The sequence below is a fragment of the Lemur catta genome, chromosome 3, assembly GCF_020740605.2.
Source record: "Lemur catta isolate mLemCat1 chromosome 3, mLemCat1.pri, whole genome shotgun sequence".
Taxonomy (NCBI): Eukaryota; Metazoa; Chordata; class Mammalia; order Primates; family Lemuridae; genus Lemur; species Lemur catta.
Genome location: NC_059130.1, coordinates 79,826,329 through 79,848,199, shown reverse-complemented (window position 1 = coordinate 79,848,199; position 21,871 = coordinate 79,826,329). Strand labels below are relative to the sequence as shown.

General features: G+C 37.7%; 1 protein-coding gene across 5 annotated transcripts in view; it reads left to right on the top strand.

Annotated features, from left to right (window-relative positions):
* Window positions 1-21,871, top strand: part of NFIA (nuclear factor I A) — a 351,020-nt gene that overhangs the window by 244,694 nt on the left and 84,455 nt on the right. For all 5 annotated transcript variants that reach the window (XM_045547886.1, XM_045547889.1, XM_045547890.1 and 2 more), the window contains 2 exons: window positions 1,189-1,306; window positions 7,218-7,345. In XM_045547886.1, coding sequence (XP_045403842.1) covers window positions 1,189-1,306; window positions 7,218-7,345 — 246 coding nt within the window. The remainder of the gene's footprint in view (window positions 1-1,188; window positions 1,307-7,217; window positions 7,346-21,871) is intronic.

The window sequence follows — 21,871 nt, the reverse complement described above, 5'->3', positions numbered from 1 at the left end:
CTTTCATCTAAGTGCCTTCCTCACCCAGCATAGTTCTTGGCAGTGCAGGCTCTCAGTAATCGTTTGTTGAATGAATGAAAGTCCCTGGTTCAAGATGTTCTTAACTATGGCTTTCTTCTGATGGATACGAACCTGTAATTTGTTTATTTGTTTATGGGCTTAACTCTCAAACCAGTGCCTCAATACAGTATTTATTGTTCCTGCTTTTGCATAATCTTTCAAAAGAGATCATTTGCACTGATATAGTCACACTACTAATTTTACAGAGTTGTATTATAAGATTAGTAGGTGTTATTTATTTAGTCAAAAATACTTATTAAGCTACTGTAAACAAGGTATCTAAAGGCTCAAGGACCTTTAGATCCCTTTGAAGGACAGGGAATCAATCTCACATAAGGGTCATCTCTGAAAATTACATATGATCAAAATTAAATCAGAGGTCAGCAAATTCTTATATAAAGGGCCAGATAATAAATATTTTTGGCTTTGTGGGGCATATAATCTCTGTTGCAGCTACTAGTCTCTGATGATGTGTGTGGCAGCAGTCACAGGCAATATGTAAATGAATAGGTCTGCCTATGTTCCAGGAAAACTATATTTACAAAACTATGGCTCAGGGCTATAGTTTGAGGACCCTGCCTTAAATTACGAGATTGGACGAATACTAAGATAACAATGTATGCAAAGTGTGGAGGTGATTTGAAGTAAAGAGAAATCACACATTTCACATTGCAAGAAATTGAGAATGAGTGGGCTAGAAAGATGAATTTGTTTTCACCAAAGTTCAGAACAGGATTCCAAAATACAGATGAGTAGATGCTATCAGGATCAGACAAAATTAGAAAGGCCTAGGGAATGTTTTGGTTAGTCATTCAAAAAAGTTTAAGACCAAAACATGGAGAGGTATTTTTATTAAAAGCATCCAGGAATCTTGCAACCTTGGTGACAGTTTACTATTACATAAAGAGAAAAGATGAAAGGTATCTTAGAAAAACCACACCTTTGTGGTGTAGACTGTTTTTATTGTCAGCATTCCTTTGAAGTAAGACTTGATTTATTGATTATTTTGGATAAACTTACCAGTTAAATGCAAAAGAATGTGCTAAATGCAACACTGGAATATGCTCTCATTGATCTTTTATTCACAGAACTTAACTGATTTGTTTTGTTTTGTTTTTTTAATTCTAGCACCAATAGCTGCAGGAACTGGCCCAAATTTTTCTCTCTCAGATTTGGAAAGTTCTTCATACTACAGCATGAGTCCAGGAGCAATGAGGAGGTCTTTACCCAGCACGTCCTCTACAAGGTAATTTGATTGGCGGCTCTTAAAGAGGTTATGCTGCATAGTTGCACACCTTGATTTTAACTTTGGGCCTGTTAGGCATTTAGTGATGTGCCTGTAGTAATAGATGATACCAAAATAGTGGGTTCAGCCTCAAAAGACTGGGGAGACAAAGCAAATGTACATGTAGCAGGAAAAAATACACACACACACACCAGACAATAAAAAATGGTGGCTAAATTATGCGACATGGGCTAAAAATAGTTAAAGAAGACTTTATCCAAAAAGTGTACCTTGTACTCAGCTCTAAATGTTGGTTAGGTTTGGCGCGATGAAAAGGAAAAGGGAATGGAATTCTGGGTGGGGTGAGAACATAAGCAAAGGTGTGAAGGAAGGATGGATAATGAACCTACATGTTTTCAGGAAATGGAGGACAGGCTTGACTAGAGAAAAGGGCATGTGTTCTGGCTTGTTTGGCAGGAAGCAGACACTGGTGACACTAGTCCAGTCCCCATGCTCACAGCAGCCCTTACAACTTAGTCCCAGCTCTTTTACTACTGAGCCTCCAAGTGTCTCAAAATCCAGTTTATTGGAGTTGCCCTAAAAGATGAAACCTATTTGATATCCTGCTGTGAGATTATCTGAATGCAGTCAGATAAGAGGTTGGGATCCCATTGCACTAGGAGACCTAAAAAATGTAAAAGCTGGATGAGCACAACCCAATAATGATTCTGGGGTTCTTGATCCCCTAAGGTCATGAAGCCAAAAAAAAAAAAAGTGAAGCATTTTGCAAGATCCTGTTGTCTCTAGATAACCTGTACCAGAGGGAAAGGGATTAGACATTAAAACCCACAGTATTCTTTTACAAATTGGCTTTAGTACTGGACTGTGACAACAAAGAAAAGAATGGTGCAGAACGATCTTTAATGTTTGTGTACTTTGCAGAAAAACGTTGGACAAAGGTATATTCTGCCTAAAGCAAGTACCCGAGTTTTGTGATATAAAACAATGGCCAGATTATAGAAATTTTTCTTGGTAGAGACTCATTCTTACCTTGCCTTTATATATTTAAAACATTATTACTTTTAAAAAAAATCAACCTAGTCATTACTAATACCTTGAAGACAGTTAAAGAAACAGTTATTCCCTAAATATAACCACCATTATCCTACCTTCATCTTTCATGTTGTTTGAAAGTTCCCCTTAGTTCGCTGTAGTATCAGCCCCTTGGGAAGAGGGGAGGATCAAATCCAAAGTATATTTATAATAGAAGAAAGAGATTATGAATACATTCGGGTGTTAATACATTTTGAGGATTTCTAATGTTTGCTGATGGAAAAGACATTGTGTGTAACTGCATTCAGTCAACATGAAAGAGCTTTGCAAACACTTGTGGGCAGTGATTAATTTAAAAGTTTATGGGCTGTTTGTTTTTCATATGTGTGCTGTACATGTACCATGTACATCCCAAGCAGTGTCCCTTCCTGCCTATCTTTTTACACACTTCTCCAGCTGTGTTTTATTATCTTTTGTTGTGACTCGCAGAGAGAAAAGCTGGTTATTAATTTCATTTAAAAGGCTAGTGTCATTCTCATATTCTGCAAATAACTAACCCTGATAAGGAGCTAATTATAAACAGCATCAGTAGTTAATAACTCAGTAATATGTTTGTTTTTCTCTCATTAGGCTTGTCCTAGGATTTTTTTTTTTTAATTCTTTAAATACATAGATTCAGCAGAATTATCTGCGTACAGGTTAGAAAATGTGCCCAGAAGAATATCCTAGATTTACATACAGAAAAGTTCATCAATCGATCAATATTTGTTCATGCTGTACCAATATTAATTGGTCACTGGCTCTGTGGCAGGCACTGTATTAATTGATTTACATACCTGATCTGATTTAATCTTCACAATAGTTTTACAACATAGGCAGTGCTGCCATTTAAACAATGGAGCAACACAAAGCTCAGAGAAGTTAAGTAACTTGCCTAAACTGGTAGTCCTAGTAAATGGCAGAGTCTCCTTTCAAAGTTGGGTCTTTTGGAAGCTTAAAAACATGCTCTTTCCACAGAGAATTCTCTTAGGCACAGGGCTGATTGTCTTAGTAGGACATAATAGAATATGAGGCCCTAAGAAAGGAGTTTCTAGCATCTACTCCTTCCTGACACTTAGCATTTGCTGTCTTGAATTATTCTTACCATCTTTTAGGTATGTACAGGTTCTGCCTCCCATCTGGAGTGTAAGTCCCTTGAATGCGTGTCTAACTCTAACTCTTCCAAATCAGCAGTGAACATTATTAAATGCCAAAGTTATTGTCCTCAGCACTGTGCGTATAAGGTAAAATAAAAGGGGCTTTACAATCTAGTGGTAGGTACTGACAAGCAAACAGAGATTTTCAGGTCAGGGTACTATGGACACTCAGTAAAGTGGCATCTTGCAGTCTTGTGGATACTGAGTAAGGCCCGTGGGCCTTACACATAGCAGAAATTAAGCAAATACCTGGAATTAAGGTAATATTCTTACCTTAATTTTTAGATAGAATTTCTAGGAATACAAGAACAACTTCCATACACAAGAAGAGACAGTATACCACTCCTTAGGAGACTATTTACCCTCTTTTATATATAGATCTTATTGGTACTTTCTTGTTTTCTTCAAATGTTTCTGGGAGAATAGAATCAGTGCGTTAGAAAGTCAAGAGCAAGAAACAAAAATCAATGATTCATTTCTAAAAGTAAGACAGGTAGATAAATAAATAAGATTGATTAGTATTAACTGTAAGTTTTGTACCCCTTCAGGGTAAACATCTCCAAAACCATAAAAAGGGTAATGTAAAAATTGGGATAAAATACCTTTTTTTATTCCAAAAAAAGTCTTCAAGATAAACCAACCGTCAAGTTTGTGAAGTCAGTAAACGTTGTCCTGGAAGCCCTCTACCTGTCCTTCCTGGCCTTACTAACTTTTTTCACTCCTGATCATTCCTCTTTTCCATCCTGCACCTCCAACCTCCAGACACTTATCTTATGTCAGCTCCTTAAAGTCCTTGCTCTCAAACTAAGACGTTAGTTAATAACTACAGAATCTTTCAGCTTTAGGATTTAATACCTGCTTGGTGTATTTGCATTTTATTGGAGGGAACCGAGGAAATCAAAAGCTTTAAAAACTCAGAAAAATATTAGTAATGGGAGAATGATGGACAATGGAGTTGGCCTTTTGGGTTGGATTTCATTGAATCATGATGCTTGGATGAATCCTCACTCACATGGTTGTTTTTAAGTCAATAGCCTAATTTAGCAGTTTTTTAGCATCTGTTATTAGCCAGATGCTATGGTAGGTACTACAGATTTAAAAAAGAAAAAGAAAAAGAAAATCATTTTCCCTGCAGATTTTACAGCTCCATGAGCATATACAGGCCTCACCTTTTATTTGCCAGGGTACTTAAGGGAAATATTTATTATTTCCCAATATGTATTCTTCCTATATCCAAGGTGATTTTAAGTAGCTTTCAATTTTAAAACACAGCAGATAATATTAAATATGTAAATAGAGGCCAGAAACTATATGAAAAGGTAGGAGAGATTGTTATATTAGGAACCTGAACCAAGTTATGCTTAAGTTTAGTCTTGAGCTTCCTGGTTGCCAAGGCAAGAAGGGGAAGCAATATATATATTGCTTATATAATTTGCATTTTTGAATAAAAGAAAACAGAGTAGATCTGTTCAAAGAGACCATATTTTTCTGGTTATATATTATAAGGAATTTTTTATGTATACCCTCATAAAGGACTATTAGATGTTGTTGAAAAGTGCTTCAGGTGGCTATTTTTCACTGAACTTCAAGGAAAGCCAAGGAAAGAATATTAAATAAGCTCTCAAAAGCATTTCCTTTGAGTATGAAGCTAGTGTGGTACAGTTATGTTACTTTCCTGTGGTCTGGCTTTAATGAGAATAGAACTTAATGGCTGAGAATACTGGAATGCCAACGTTAATAATTAGAATTTCTTGCCTTAAATTGGGCCCTGCACATTTTTTCATTCAGATTGTGGCTATCATTTCTTAACTATCTCCCTGCCCCTAGGCTCCATCCCCTTCCTTTCCCTGTGCCTTTCTAAATCCATCATCTGTACAATTACGAGAGTCACTTTTCTAAAATACGACTCCTGTGTCACTCCCTGTTTAGACTGTTTCAGGGAGTCTCCATTGCTATTAGGATAAAGTCCAGACATACAGTATCTTCTGTAACCTCCACCCTCCCCTCTTGCTGCGCCCTCCTTCCACTTCAGCCGCCCTCAACAGCTGGCAGTTCTCTCAATGTATCACACTTTACCCTTGATGTTGCTTCTGCCTGATACGCACCTCCCTCCTGGGGGTGATATTCAAAATATCTGATAGCCCGTGCGACAGGAGCATACCAGTTAGGACAGATGCTTCCTGCTGCGGGGCTGGGGCTAGGTCCTGGAATGCTCCTGCGGTGCCAGACATTAACCCTTTAGGTTTGGGATGATGAGGGTGTCCTGGGGCAAAGAAGGGGAGAAAAGTTTGGAAGTAACTATGGGGCTCGAGACAACGACAGTTTACCAATTGGTAAAGAAACGTTTCAATATTTTGAAAACCCAAATGGCTGCCCAAGTGGTACATCAGCTGAATGACAGCCAGCCTCTGCCCTTTCCTTCTTTCTTTCCCGTCTCCTCGACAGTCTTAAAGACCGCTCAGGAGCCATCTCCTCTAGGATGTCTTTCACGACTCCCAGGCCGGCCTGTTGTTTCCCTCCTCCATGGTGTGACCCACTGAGCCTATACGGGATTCCATCCTAATACCTGTGTTTCTCTTTTGCACAGTCTGACTTCCCTCTCTGCCTCAGTCCATGGAGACCCGGGCCATGTCTGACTCTTCCGAGACTTAGCACTCAGTGCAGCACCTGGCACGCAGGATGTGCACAGCAGATATTTGATGAATGAAAACATTTTGAAAATTCTGTACCCTGACACACAAGGAAGAGACTTCCCAAAAAGCACTCTCACTAGCCATGAATCCACCCATTCTCACAGCACGTCGGTGGCTTTCTCAATTAAGACAACTAGAATGAGAATAGCAGCAGGGTAGCATTTTACTACTCTTTCACCCCCGATGCCTCAATCTGAGAGAAAAGTTTAGTCCTTCAACTGGAGGAAATGAGATACATTCTGGAAGTTTCTCCAAAACTCTCTCCAAAAAATAAACATCCCTACCCTAGTGGGACAAAACTTCATTGTGATATCTCTGTGTAGAGGAAATGCATAGGAGTCATTGGGCCACTCTTTTTCCATGTCCCTCATTCCCACGGGGAAATGCCCTCCTTCCTCCTATTTTTGTCTGTTTTGTTCACTGTTTTATCACTAGTGTGTAGAGCAAGACCTGGACTAGCTGTGCAGTAAATTTTTTTTTTGAATGAATACTCCAAATGGAAGATGGGCAAATGTGGTGGGAAAAAAAGAGGCAATCCAGTCTTTTCCTGAAGGATCGTGAGCCCTGCTTTTTATCCTCGTTAAGGTTCCAGCAGGGATTAGATTGACGTCTAGGCACATTGCTGGCGGCCAGGCCCCAGCCACTGCCTGTGGAGACAGGAAATACGTGGGCTCACTACCAACACTTCCAGGTGGAGACAGGAGCGGGAGCCAGCCACCAGTTCCTCAAAAGGAAAAAGGAACAGGATGTGGCAGCGGCAGCAACTTGAGTGACAATAAAAATCAAACCCAGACACTTGGAACAACGCAGACCCAAGACTTTTTTCTACATCCAGTGACTCACCAACCTGAACAAGAGCCTAAAAAGAACCCTAGAACTACAGAGTTGCCCAATTACTTCCTCCCTTGGCTTTCTTTCAACCAGAGGTGCCGCGTCCGAGCGAAAGGTGGTTTGTGTTGCTCTTAAACGTGGACCCATTTTTTGTTTCAGCTCCACAAAGCGCCTCAAGTCTGTGGAGGATGAAATGGACAGTCCTGGTGAAGAGCCATTTTATACAGGCCAAGGACGCTCCCCGGGAAGTGGCAGTCAGTCGAGCGGATGGCATGAAGTGGAGCCAGGTAAGCCGGGCAGGGGTGGCACGTGGCCAACGCTGGGAAAGCAGAAATGTGTGTGGGGTCCCATGCGATGCATGAGAGTGAAGAAAGAAAGCTTAGGGTAGCTGACTTTTTCAAGATGAACACTTGCTTGCATTGTAATCCTATTGCCACATCGATAAAAGGGTGGCCTGCAAAGCAGTGATTCAACTGAGATGAACCATGGGACAGAATGGTGTGCGGTTTTCTACTCTGACATTTTTTCACCTACACCACAATCCAGCGTGTGGTTTGCTTTTGTTTTTGTTTTTATACTATCTTTTTTGCTTTAGTTTTCTGAATTATCTTTTAGTAATCATAATAAAAATCTATCGACTTTTTCAGCTGAATTGATAACATTAAAAAGGTAAACGGGTTCCTTGTGCTACAGTTTATACCCAGATTTTTATATAATGAGGATACTTTGCAATATTTTTTCCGATTACTGGATATCATTGTGAGTGTTTTGCTATTTAAATGGGACAATTGTCTTTATCCCCAACTGTACTGGACTAAGCAAATGATGACTGCTGGTTCTAACCTCCTGGGGTAGTCTAGTCTTGGTTCTGGAGTCTTGATAGCAAAAGCTTTCTGAAACTTTTATTAATATCTAACCCATGTGGGTAAGAGGGAATCTTCTCCAATGCCTTCCCAAATATGACAAGCCAAATGGATGTAGAGGATAGAGTGTGGGCTTTGGAATCGGACAGAGTGTAATCCTGGCTTCAACTCCTGCTGGCTGTGTGATTGTGGACAAATTACCTAATCTCTCTGAGCCAGTGTCTTCATTTTTATAATCTGACAATAATAATAGCTATTTCAATGTTCTTGAGGATTAAATAAGGTAGCATTCACAACCCATCTAAGAATTGTACCTAGCATAGAGTAAGAATGATAAAAATGTTCTCTGGCCAACCTTCCCCACTGCTGCCTCAGAGTAATTCCCTGCAAGAACAGACAAGCACCAAGAAAATCTGTGAACCAAACCCTTCCTCTGCAAATCTCAGCTCCTTTCTCTGCTCCTTATTTTTTCAAAAGCCAACCCCCAGGAGTGTGACTATAAAGGTATAGCACAAGGGAGATTTGGGGGGTGATAGTTCTTTATCCTGATTGTAGTGGTGGTTACAGTAATCTATATAAATGTTAACATTCACAGAAGTATATACCTTTCCCCCTCACTCCCATTTAGTTTTACTGGATCATAATTAAAACCAAAATAAAACAAAACACCTCAAGCCCCACTGGCTGGGTCTTTCATCTTGCTCCCTTTATTAAAATGCAAACATTTCTCTCTGCTTTGCTTCTATTTAACACCTGATCCTCTCCCTCGACTCATTCATTCATTCACTCACTCAACAGTCTTCACTGGGAACTTTCTCTGTATGAGGCATTATGCCAGGTTCTGGGAACTCAGGGTTGCATGCGAAGGTTATGGCCCCAGCTTTCAAGGCATTCACAAGCCGGGATGGGAAACAAACACATAAACAGATCATTATGCAGTGGTATAGGAAGTGCAGAGATGCTGATATTAGCCTCTGGTGCCTTCTTTTTCTAATTATTACCAACACAGCACTCAAGGTGTGGTGGTTCTTCAGTGAAGGTCACACATCAGCTGTACTCCACACTTGTGGAGTTTGCCTAAAGTGGCTAAGAAATAAACCCAGGCCTAAATGAGCATGAAAATGCTGACTACTCCTTGCCATTAACCGCATCGTCAGCATGACCTCAGTATAGTGCGGATGAAAAGTTTATGTGCTATTAAAAAATTATAAGATGTAAAAGTTCTTTGAACCCTTTTTGAAAGGCTAATTAGAGTCCTAGCCAATTTACCTGCTTCAGTGCAAATCAGAATCAAATATACATTTGTGCTTGATTATTGTATGCATGCATTTTTGGGCATATTGCAGCTGCTCTATTAGGTGGATGTACAAGAAGCTGCTCCTCCATAAGGCTGTGGTCCTTACATGGACTTCTTTTGGGTATATTTGGGGGCAGTGGGGTTTGGTTTAATATAGAGTACTTCAACCCAGTGAATATTTTATTCAGAGTAATTCCTATTCCTCTCTGTACATTATGATGCAAATAATCATAAATTTTAACATCTGAATGCTTATGTCTTTTGTAGTCATTACATAACTAAAGTTTAGCAGCTGAATCCTTTTTAGGAGATGTGTGTGTATGTATGTATTTTCTTCCTAAAGAATCCCCCGCAATTATATTCCTGGACTGATTCTCCATTCTCTATCCCCATTTCATTAAAAAAAAAAAATGCAGTTTCATGGTATATGTTTGTGGGAGGTGGGAGAGGACAGTGGATAAATTTACACTTGGCCATATTCAGCATAGAAAGTCATAATTGAAACAGGGCCTGAGGGGACATTAAAACTCAACTGAAGGATGTTGCACATGTTCATGGTGACTTTGGTGTCATTAACTCACACCAGCCATTTTAAATGGATAATTTATGCTGCCAGATGGTCCTTTTTGGGGATTTTCCATCAAGCCCAATCCCCTTTTTGGCACAGAGAACACCTTTATGTTGTTCCCACACTTATCCAGGCCTGCATAGCTTTTCCCCAGGGGTAGAGTTAATTGAGTAGGAGGCTTTTAGTGGTTCTCTCATGTAAATTACCTTCAGAAATATGTTGGGAGTTATGTATATCTGAATGCACCGGCAGCTTCTTGGTTGCCTACATTTGGGATAATTCTCTCAAACAAGTACTAAGGATACTTTGTTTATGCCTCAGATGTCACACAGGAAGCAAGACCTGTACTTACTCCCCGCTCAGAGAGCTTTGCATCTGTTTACCTGCCCTCAAATGCTTTTTCAGGACTCCCTGGCCAAAAGAGGGCTGAAGGTTGCCAGAAGAGACAAATTTCCTAGAGCAACAGGAAGACTTTGGAAAGTAAAACAAACCAGACATGCAGTAAATTACATGGGCTCTTTCAGATGTCTTTTGTAGTATCCTGTTCCCCATTAGTTATCTCAGCACTTTCAGTGCATAGCTCTTATTATCTGGAAAGAAGGGCATAGGAGATTAAAGACGATGTTAGTTTAAAAACATCAGACAACCTCAGGCTGACTTTTGCATCTCTTACAATGCTGCATTTGTTTCTTCCACTTAGTTTCATTTCCCAGTTATCTAAAAACTGGGTTAGAGTTTAAGCTTTGAAGCTAATCATGAACTGATGAAATGAGTCTATGAAATTCTATCAAGCAAAAATGCATATGCCATCAACTCTTATTTATCTCTACAAATGAAAAGTTGCAGAGAAACTGATAATTCAAATCAATAGGAAAGAAACCAACAGGCAGGTGCCTACATTGGGTCAAACCCTGCATGTTTCTTTCATATATATAGTAAAAATTCTAGTTACAACTGAGTACTCTACTGGGTACCAAGTTTTAAAAAAATTAACCTCCCTTAAAATATGCTATATATAATAATTCTGCCTCTACAGAGATGAAACCTAAGAATCATAAAAGGTTAAATGAGTTGCCCAAACCCACACACATAGTAAATCTGTGGATCTGCAAAATTTGGTTCAAACCAAATCTGACTTCAGAGCATAAATTTTGTCTTCTATACTCAATAATCTCTTTTACTATAAATGTTTATACTTGCATTTTAGGGTCTCACGTCCTAGACTTGTACTTAAGGTAAAAAATAATAATGAAGAACAGTAAATAACTCATCAGAAACATCTGAAAATCCCCTATTTTCCTTATCCTAAACCCTTGTCATACAGCCTAGTCCAGGGAAAGACTATGGGTTATCAAATACACATAGGACACAATATAGAAATAAAGAGTATTAACTGTTAACAAAATGAAATGTCTGTCATTTTCACCCAGAAAATCATAACAGTCATTGGCATTCAGGTCATCTTTGTTCAAATAATACTTCATCAGGGAGACCCTCAGTGATCTAAAGTAGCTGCTGGCTCTCTCTCTGTCATCCTATAATTCATAACCCTGCTTTCCATTCTTCATACCTCTTTCCGCTGTTTTTGTCCCTTTTCTCCCTCTAGGATAAACGGGAGAATATTGTCCCCCATGAACAGCGGGACTTAGTCCGTCTTTCCCACTACTGTGTCCCTAGCATCCATAACAGTGTCTAGCATGTAATAGATACTCAATAGGTATTGATTGATTGATTGAATGAATGAAGCCATGGAGCAGAGAATTTTGGGTGTTCTCAATAAACTTGAAAGCAGAATTTCCTACCCATAATCCTCTCAGACCTGGCGTTTACTATATTTTCAATTTGGAGGCTTTCAGTCAAATCCAATTAGTAGCAAGTACAAAGCAAAACGATTGCTAAGGCTCCGCCAGGAGCCCCATTGACAAGTAGTTGTGTACCGAACTTGATTGCAAGTATCCGTCACCTGAAAGGGTGTTCCTTTAAATGGCTGAAACTTTTTTTTTAAAAAATCATTCTTTGTTACTTTTAAAGATAATTCTTTATTATGAGCTCTATATTAAGAATTCCAACAATGAATCCTTTGTAGAACATTTTGTGTGTTGAGACAACCTCCCTGATTTACCTTTGAAAAATTTCAGATTTTCATATCAAATTTTCTCTTATACAAGTGTAAGGAGCAACCGTATGAGACGCTTCAGACCCTTGCTCCTCAAAGTGGTCTGAAGACCATGGCATTGCCTGGGAGCTCATTAGAAATACAAAATCTCAGGCCCCACCCAGACAGACAGAATTTTAACAAGCTCTCCAGGTGATGCCTGTGCATGGTAGGGTATGACAAGTGATGATTTAGGTTGCCCCTTTGTTCCTTTAGTTGGGCTCTCACCACTCAATACTTGTCTGGAAGCCACCTTAACTTTAAATGTGTTACCCACCACCTTTCCTTTAAATATTGTGTTGTGTTCTCCAGCCTTTCTCCCTATGTTGAGTAGCAATGTCTTTAAACTATTCTAAATAGGTAGAAATCTAACCTATTTTCAAATGGATCAGAGAAGATTATACTCTGGGTGACTCCAGATACCTCTGTACAAGAAAGAAAATTCTCTTCTATCTGTTTCTCATATTTCTCCAGCTTAAGGACCTGCTGCATGAAGAAGAATGGCTGGTTATCCAATCATTATAATTAAAGCCGAGCCTACTCACTGAATCTTCATTCAGTGCTAACTTTATGCAGTGTACTAGAGTGGGTACAAAGAGGACTCCACCAGGTTCCTATCTTCAAGGCCAGACCTCTGAGTTGCCTCAAGTGTCAGTCACTACCTGTAAGATGGGAACTCTTACTTCCATTCCATCTCTGTCATAAAGTTATGACAAATAAGGTAATGAAGGCCGAAGTCCTTTGTAAAAGTTAATGTTCTCTAGTCACGTGAAATATTGTTAGGATTACTAAGGGAGACGGGCCTTACCCAGCTGACGGTAGTTGTTGGAAGCACACAGGGTTAAGTGTTGTAGGAGTAAAAGAAGAGAGCTGTTAAATCTGACTGGAGAATTAGGGACAATTTCCTTAAAAGGTGCCAATTAAACTGGGTTTAGATTGGAATCCAACTGAGAAACATTCACGTCTCACTTGAAAGTGAGACTTTATGTCTCTTAGTTGTTAAATGGTTAGTATATATAAATTTAAGTCTTCTTCATACATCTTTCTTCCTAAGTTGCATGGCAGCTCTGCAGGTATTCTGTAAACCTTTTTTGGGTTCTTTGTGTCTCCAAAATTCAGTATGCCAACTAGGCATCCATTGGGCTTCACAGATTAGTGGGTTGAACCACTGTAAATTTCAGACCACACCTGCATTGAGCACATACATATCAGTCAGTTTCAGCAGACCTGGTGTAGAGCTAATTTTTTATTGTAAAAAAAAAATAAAATTATAGTATTTTCAGTGAAATTTAGTACTTGTTAAAATATGAGCATAAGAGGCTATTAAAATTTTCTCATATAGGAAAATATTCAAAATTCTAATATGCCTTCAATTATATTGGAATTATAAAACAATTATCAGCCAAGATGTTGGAAGTTCCGAGCAGTTCCATGAAAGTTTTGAAGTCAAATTTGATAAATAGTAAATTTAGTTGTAGTTATTTTCTTAAATACTTTCAGAGATAAACTTCTTCCAAAGAGTAAGTTGTTCTCATTTTTGAAGGTCAAAATTAAGTGCTTTAATAGCATGCCCTCTGTTCCTATCACAATTATTAAGAAACACATTTTTAAAAACTTGTTTAAAAGCATCTGTCTTTAAACAAGATATTTTGGTAAACCTCTGGTCAACCAGTGACCCAGGACACTTAGAACTAGGTTTCAGTGTCACAACTACTGGCAGCCTGCTTGAATTTTGCAGACTTATGTTAGTTCATTGTTAATTTCAAATATCACATATTAGGTTCACTCGGATTCCCAAGTCTGCCTTGTCCTAGTTTGACTGCCAACAGTCATTCATCAATCACGAGAGTAGAGGAAGTCTACCAACTTACACTTCTAGCTGAGACACATAGGAGGCCCATTATCAGTGCTAGTGAAAAGGCAGCAGACTGGTAACAATAGTACATTGATCACGGGCACTCTGCTGCACTAGCATATATTAGGGAAAATGATTGCATCTCCCACAATCTCCAGCTGTAATAGGAATAGTCACTGTTACAAAACATTGCCATGGGATCAATGTCTTGGCTTTTCTTCTACATTTATGGAGCAGTAGGAAAGCATCATTCTGTGACAAGATTCTCTTCCATTATCTCTTTTTGTACTGGCACCTGCTCATTAGAGACTGGTGTATGAGGGGCATTGGTACTGTAACAAGGAGGTCTGTCCTTTAGTGACCCTTCTTTATCAGAGAAATTTCACCCAAATGAAGAGGTTATCACAGGAAAGCTGTCTTACAAAATGAACACTCAAACCATCCTTCAAAAATGCCCTTACCTTCTTTATCAAGGCTATTGGGGTTTTTTGGGGTTTTTTTTTTTTCTGTCACAAAAGGCCCTAAAACAACCCCTTGTAATTGGAGTCTGAAAGGTTACCTATTAGAAGAAGAGATATATTCTTCTCATATATGCACACATATACCATGTGTGTGTGTCATCTACTTATATATGATAAAGCATGATCCAAAAAATTACTGTTTTTATCCCTGAAGCCTATTATAGTACCTGGCAACATGGTAGTCATTCAATCAATATTTGTTGAATAAATAAATAAATCATAAGATACAGACCACACATGTCTTATCCTTTTAGGAGGATGAAGTGCTCAGAAGGCAGAGTGCTGCATACATTGGTTGAATGAATGAGTGTAGCTCCACTTGCCTCAAAGAACCCAGATGCGCAATTTTGTGAATGCAGAAGCTCCCAGGAAAGCAGATGCTGCATTTCAGCTGGTCTTGTCTGAATAAATAAATTACCCAAATCTCAAATTTTTAATTTCATGTTTGAAAATGAAGCTGTGTAAATATCCTAGAAGGGGAGGAAGAAAGAGATGTAGTTTATACACTAAGTGTGTATCTGAAATCTTCCTCCCTGCCCTTTGCCTGTCACCATCCTCAGCACAGCCCCAGTGGCTTAGGTAGCAAAGTGCAGGCTCATTATGTGGCTTGATTTAGCATGTTGTAAGGAGGAACTTTAAAGAAAAGTTTATTCCAATAAAAATCTTCATAAGCTTGTGAGGGAGGGGACAGTAAGAAATAAAGTATATTATAAAGAGGAAAAAGTACAAATTAAGATTAATAAAGTCTGCAATTCTTGTATTCTGCCATGAGCAAGCCTGAGATTTTTAGCAGACTACTCGGAATTTTCATCTCCTCATAGGTAAACCACTGAGGACAATAAAACAGCCCTGCCTTCCTAACTCATAGCTTTGAAAAGATCAAATGAGATCCTAAAAACAAGAGCTGTCATTTATTAATCACCAGCTGTTTGCAAAGGACTGTACATGGGACTATACATAGAGTATTTTTAATGTAATCAAAATATACTTAATAAGTCCTAAAGCTTTAAAGAAATATTATATATTTATGGGGGTAAATACTTTGAAAACTCTCAAGTGCTATATGATTTTATGATACTATGAAATTTAATTAAAGACATATTGTACATGTCTGTGTATATGATATGCAAAGCACTGTACAGGATGATAGAAGAAATATAAAAATAAGAAAGACTGAACTTGCCTTCAAAGAGCTTACAGCCCAGTGAAGGAACACAGGGTAGCTGGTTAAACAGATACACAGTTTCTGTTAATATAAGATGCGAGTACGACGAGCATCATGTAAGTGAGTTTATTCAATGGCTTAGACCACAGTCTTCCACTGTTATCTGTTTGAAAGAACTAATGCATCAGCCATTCCATTAGTAAGGGAGCGGCAGTGAATACTGGCCCCTGTTTCCTTCCCTTCATCATATCAGAGTCTAATCTCACTTTATCTCTAAGAAGCACGTAGAGAGCTGACATACTAGCAGTCCTCAGGAAGTGCATGCACGAGGCTGTGCCATCCTGATCCAGCAAAAGATACAGTAGATTGTTCTGCACTCATGGACCCAAATCTCCCCTGGCTGAAACAGTTTTCTGATTTACAGGTAATAGATTGGGCAGAATTTAAGGAAATATTTGCTTAGAAGAAATAAAATTATTTAGAATAGAGATTAAATTCACCAAAGGATAAAATAACCAGAAGGTATAGTTGCAAGAGGAGAAACAAAAGATGAAAAAAGACAGATAAATGGATAGATAAATAGATCATACACCTAAGAGTTTACTGTGGTGTTTTCCTGCATCTAATAAATATTTAAATATTTGTAGAATTCAAATAGAAGGTAATTTTAACCTCTGATATAAACAGAACAAAATATTTCTTTCATGATCTTACTTCCTCTGTTCTGTTTTATGAACACAATGTAGCTATTCCATAGGCTCAATTAATACCATAATTTGATTAACAATAAAGATATATTTGCTTATATTTTGTCACTGCTGCTAAAATTTTAAACATGTGTTTTATAACTAATAGTAATAGCTAATGTTTATTGAGTACGTACTGTGGGCCATATATTGCTCTAAGCTATACATACGCATATATATGTGCATGTACATATATATTCATTTAGTTTCTAAAAAGGTGATATAGATCACTAGTACTACTATTTGCAGACCTATTTCCCTCTCGCATATGTTTTTATATTTTTCCTATATACTGATGATTCTATTTAATATTAAATAAGAAAGTATAACACTGTAAGTTTATATGGAAATAAAGTTCTGTCTTTTTTGGCTATCAATGTTTTAAATAAAGTAGTTTTCTTCCATACTCCAGAATAAGAGGGTTTTACATGGGAAATGAGAGAAAGGGAGAAGAAAGAAGTCCTCTGGCAGATGCAGATCCCAGGAGTCAATAGCTTTTCGGCCTGTGCCATGTAGCAGTTTCTGATGGGGCTGTGCACATCCCAATTGCTTTCCTGCTCAGCAGAGGATTATAATAATGCCTATTTATCCAACTCTATCCATCCAAGGATTTTAGATACATCATAAACTCATCAATTAATCAGAGACATGGCACCCATTTCGAGATGCTGGGTGAATTACATCCTAGAAGATTACGAGAAATGCTCACGTTGACATAGTAAATCAGGGACTGTTTTCCTGATGGATGCCTGAACAACACACCAAGTAGCAAAATGCAGAGGGCTTTGTCCAGCACTGATTCACAAAGTATGTCTCTCAAACGGGAGAAAACGTCTGGGATAAAAAAGTCACGTTATTTCAAAGTATCTCTTAAACTTGAAAAATTAAACTAAGATAGAATGACAAAGCTGATTAAACACAGTTAATTGGCTTGCCTCTTCAGAGTAAAGTATTACTGACCTCCCTTTCTTAACAATTAAAAACCCATCTGAAACATTTGGATTTTTAAATTCATTCTTGATTCTCTGGTCCGTTTGGAGTGAGGAACTCTGCCTCTGGTCCAGTGTGTTCAGCCCACTGTGGAAAACCGGCTTTACAGACAGCTGTGAATGTTCAGTGTTCATCCAGATAATACTCCTGCACTTCAGCGTTTTAATGTGGTCTGAGCATTTTATTGTTCTCCATTTTGAAGAAACATTCCAATCTCCAGAGATCTTCCACTTTGTATACATAAAGTTTTCATTTGTGTAGCTGGAAATGTACTCAAGTCATTCAAGGAATGGCAACCCAATATCCATTTCTAATCTGAAGTGTCATCTGTAGTACCAGATTATTCTGCCATGTTAGCTAACCCAACTCAGAAATCACTTCACTATGATTAGCTTCCAAGATTAATGAATTCTAGGATATCGTGATTACTTACGACTTAATGCCAGTCAGAATTTGCCATCTGCCATTCAGCCATTTCATGAACCAAGCCAAAGCGAGGGTTTATCAAAATGGCTGTGCAATATCTCTCACATTTTAACACTCTTCAGAGACTTATATAAGCAGCACTTCTTGTTCTCATGTCAAAATACACGTGTAAGGATTAAAAGTAGTATGAGATGCTTAAGAATGCTTTACAGGGCCAGTTATTCTTTGATATTTATCACTTCATGATGGTGACACCTGCTTCTAATTTTAAGAGTTCTTTCTTCCAGTGGGTGATTTTTTTTTCTCAGAAATCTTATCCTCAAAAGACTTAACTAGTAATTTTTCTCCTTTTGATGTGCTTGATATTTTTATGAGTTTGTTCATCAGCACTGAAGCCTTAACATGACTTTAGTTTAGAAAAAAAATCTTTGTAATAAATACTCATTATATTAGGTCACATAGTTTTTGCCCTAGCCACACATTTGAAGACTTTTGCGGAGCTATAATTTATTATAAATGCCATTATCTGCCACTTGGCCTACTTGATAGTTGCCTTCAGTTGACGAAAGCCATAAACATAGATAAATTCTTCCTTGTGGGAGCAGTCTCGTAAATAACTTACATCCAATACCCATATTTGGTTGTTTTTGACATTCAAGGGCAGGGTTGGTGGCAATTGTCATTTGAGAATTGGTAAGTGGAAGGACAGAAACAGAGAGGAACCTAGCTCTGTCTATGTAGACATACATGGAAACAGTCTTTTGGTTTGGGGTTAGCCAGCCCTAGTGGTAGTGCCCAACTTAGTTTGCTTTCTTGTTTTTATCTTGTATAAAGACCTTTTCCTCACAAGTGCTGGATAAAGTTCATTGCATGAGTAGAAAAAGCCGCAAAATATGGTATATAGCTAGCAACCCATTCTGATTGGCCTGTAGGGAGTTGTCTGTATAAAATTGGATCCTTGTGTTACGTTCCAAAAAAAGGTGTGAATATGAAGAAGAAGTGTTAAATCATGACTCCAGGGAAAATGTCGGCCATGAGCAGTTTTTAGTTTAAGTGAAAACCAAACTTTAGGATTTGGACAAATAAGACAAGGATAAAAAGGGGTGAATCATTAACTCCAATATAAAAGCATTAGGATGATCAAGTTTCACCTAACTTGAATAAGACACTCAACAGAGACTGACTAAATGAAACTAACTCATTTACTTAATTGATATGCAGAACTCTGCCAAGCATTTACCCTTAGTGTCAAATAAGTAATTTTTAATAAAATATTTCCAAGATATGAAGACAGTTAAGAAAACAGCACGGTTTTTAATAATTGCACTCATAAGTAAATGGATCTATCATTACATTGTCACAAAGAATGACAGTGAGCAGAAACATCCTGCTAATCCTTCTTAGATAAGTATTTAACATAATTAGACATCATCTCTTCTGTTGAATGTAGCATTAATCATTAGAAGTGCAACTTTACACAGAGCACTTCTTTCTGCTATGTCATTGTTAAAGAAGCATAAAATGATTCATGTAGTATGTGAGTTACATAAATACAGTTATTTCCCTTTCTGTTGTTTTTGTTTGTTTGTTTGAATAGTATTTAATAATAGTGTGGTCTTTTTGCCTCCATAAAGCTGCATTTGAGGTTAGTGGTTCATTTTGTTTTGCAAAATATAAGTATAATGAACACAATTGAATGTGAAGTATTTTTAAGCTTTGAAATGAAGTGTTTTTAACCTTTTGGCTCATCTATCTAAAAATTCACTCTTTTAGAGAGAGATTTTCTTATAAGGAATGGACTAGAAGTTTTCTGCATTAAATTAGAGTCAAGAGAGAACCTCTTTCTATGAAAAATTTCAGGTTAACGTGATGAAATGTATTACCCTCTTCCAGCATCTGCAGGCAATACCTTTTTTAAAAAATCTATTTTTTTTTTGCTATGTAGCTTCTAGCTTGAACTATGAACTACTGAATAGTTATAAAGTGATATCAGCTCGGTTCATTGTGCAACTCTATCTTCCCACTTTCTTGGTGACTCAAAGGCCTTCGAATGCAAAGAATAGGTTTATTGAAGGATGGCAGGCAGATTTCACTAACTAACAGGTGGAGGTCAAAGTAGTTTATTTGTGGGGATGAACAGAGTACAGAGATGAAAAAGCAAATGCTTTGCCATAATAAGGTTTAGCAAGAAAATGCTGACTACATCAAGCCTAGATTCTAGCTGACAGAACCTTTTCTAGTGTTTATTACTTGATTTCACAGTTCAAGCAATTTGAAGAGACCTAAAATTTTATTTCTTTTCCCCTTATGAAATGTTTCAATCAGTTTCACATTTTTACTTTAGATAAAGTGATGGGTGCTCTGCTTGTATCCAGGGAACACTGGAACTAATAGAGCCTAGTGCAGGCGTGTCCCAAACACAGGACATCACAGGCTACACATCTTTTTCAAATTAAATTTTGCCAGTAGGACGCTTAAGCTCCAAGCTTTCGATCATGTTTTAGATGACAGAAGTGAACATTTTAATAAACACTTAAGTTCACATCATCAAGGCTAATGTTATATGCCAAGAAAAGTATCTGTAAGGGTATTTACAGATACCTTGAGTGCTGGGTTACCTCCAGCTCATTGGAGATAGAGGAAATGACTTTCATGTTTTTCCCTTTGTGCAATTCTGTATTTGTATAGGGCATATGGTTTGCTTTTGGAACATAAAAAAAGGACACAACATGCTAAAAAATACAAAAGTAAGGTTCACCTAATGTTGTGCAGCGTGACCAAAAAAGTAGAAAGTTATTTGGTATCATATAGACCAGAGCTATCCAAAAGAACTTTCTGCAATGATGGAAATGTTCTGTATCTATATTGTATAATATTGTAACCATTAGCCACATGTCTATTGAGCACTTGAAATGTGGCTATGCTGAGCAACTGAATTTTTAAACTCATTTAATTTGAATTAATTTAAACTTAAGCAGCTACATGTGGCTGGTAGCTACCATATTGGCCAGGGCAGATATAAACTAAACATATGTATGATTGAGTTTTTTTACTATTCAGCTGGATATCTAAGCAGAATGAATAAAACAGTATCTATATTATACTATATTTACTGTTTATGCAAAGAAATAATTTGGTTTTTTCAGATATTTCTTTTTTATCCTCAGTCCTCCTGTGAATATGTATGTTTGCTGTGTTGTGCCAAAATTAGTCCTTCCCTTGACACATGGGGGGATGGGTTAGTTAGGGGGCAAATGGAACGGGTAGGGAATCTCCAACCTCTTGTACGTATATGGAGCATGTAAAATATTTTTTTTTTAATTTTAGTCCTGTCACTTGGGTGTCTGTGTTTACCTTAAAGAGGGAGGAAACCCCCTAACGAGTTAAGAGACTTTGCTTTTGGCCCAGCAACCAGATTTTTATATGACATTTTCTTTGTGTCTATTCTTTACTCTCTCTGGTTGTAAATTTTCACTCGCAAATGAACATTTGGAATATATTAGAGAACTCATCGTTTCTTTCCTCCTGAATAATCCATATAATTTTTACTCCATGCTCCCATTTTTTAAAAATTGAAGAAATCACTTGTGTCACCAAGCCATTTAAATTACCTGTACTTCTTTATGATGTGATAATTCTTTGGGGGGTCCTTTCAGCTCATTTTAAATGGTTGCATATAGAGTAAAAAGGATAAACCTCAGAAGCTATATTAACTTTCATTTATCCTCCCCATCATAAAAATGATTTTAAAACATTTTTATTCACTGAAAAAGGCTAAAAGTCAGAATAGTCTGAATGTTTTACCTTTTTTATTGTTGAGTATGTTAATCATAATAAATTACACTAGAATGAACCCTAATGGATTTTATCATTAGAACACAAATCTATGAGAAGTACAGTATCTTCAACTACCTCCCGTATCACAAGCATATGTTTATACCCACAAGAACAGAATGGTCCCTTAACTGTGAGATTAATCTCTCCAGTCACAGCCTTTATTAAGCATCCTGGTTAGAGATGATCTAATCACAAGGTGTAGCTGAAATCGTTCTAGAAAGGTTTTGTTCTTGCCTTTGGGATAATTGCTAGAGCGCAGTATAGCTCTGCATCTGGAAGAGACGTGTCTGAGCATAAATCTGCTTGTAGTAGATGACATGCAAAATATGGTACTGGTACTCAACTTTCATCCTGGGCTTGGGAAATGTCACTGGAATTTATACTGATACC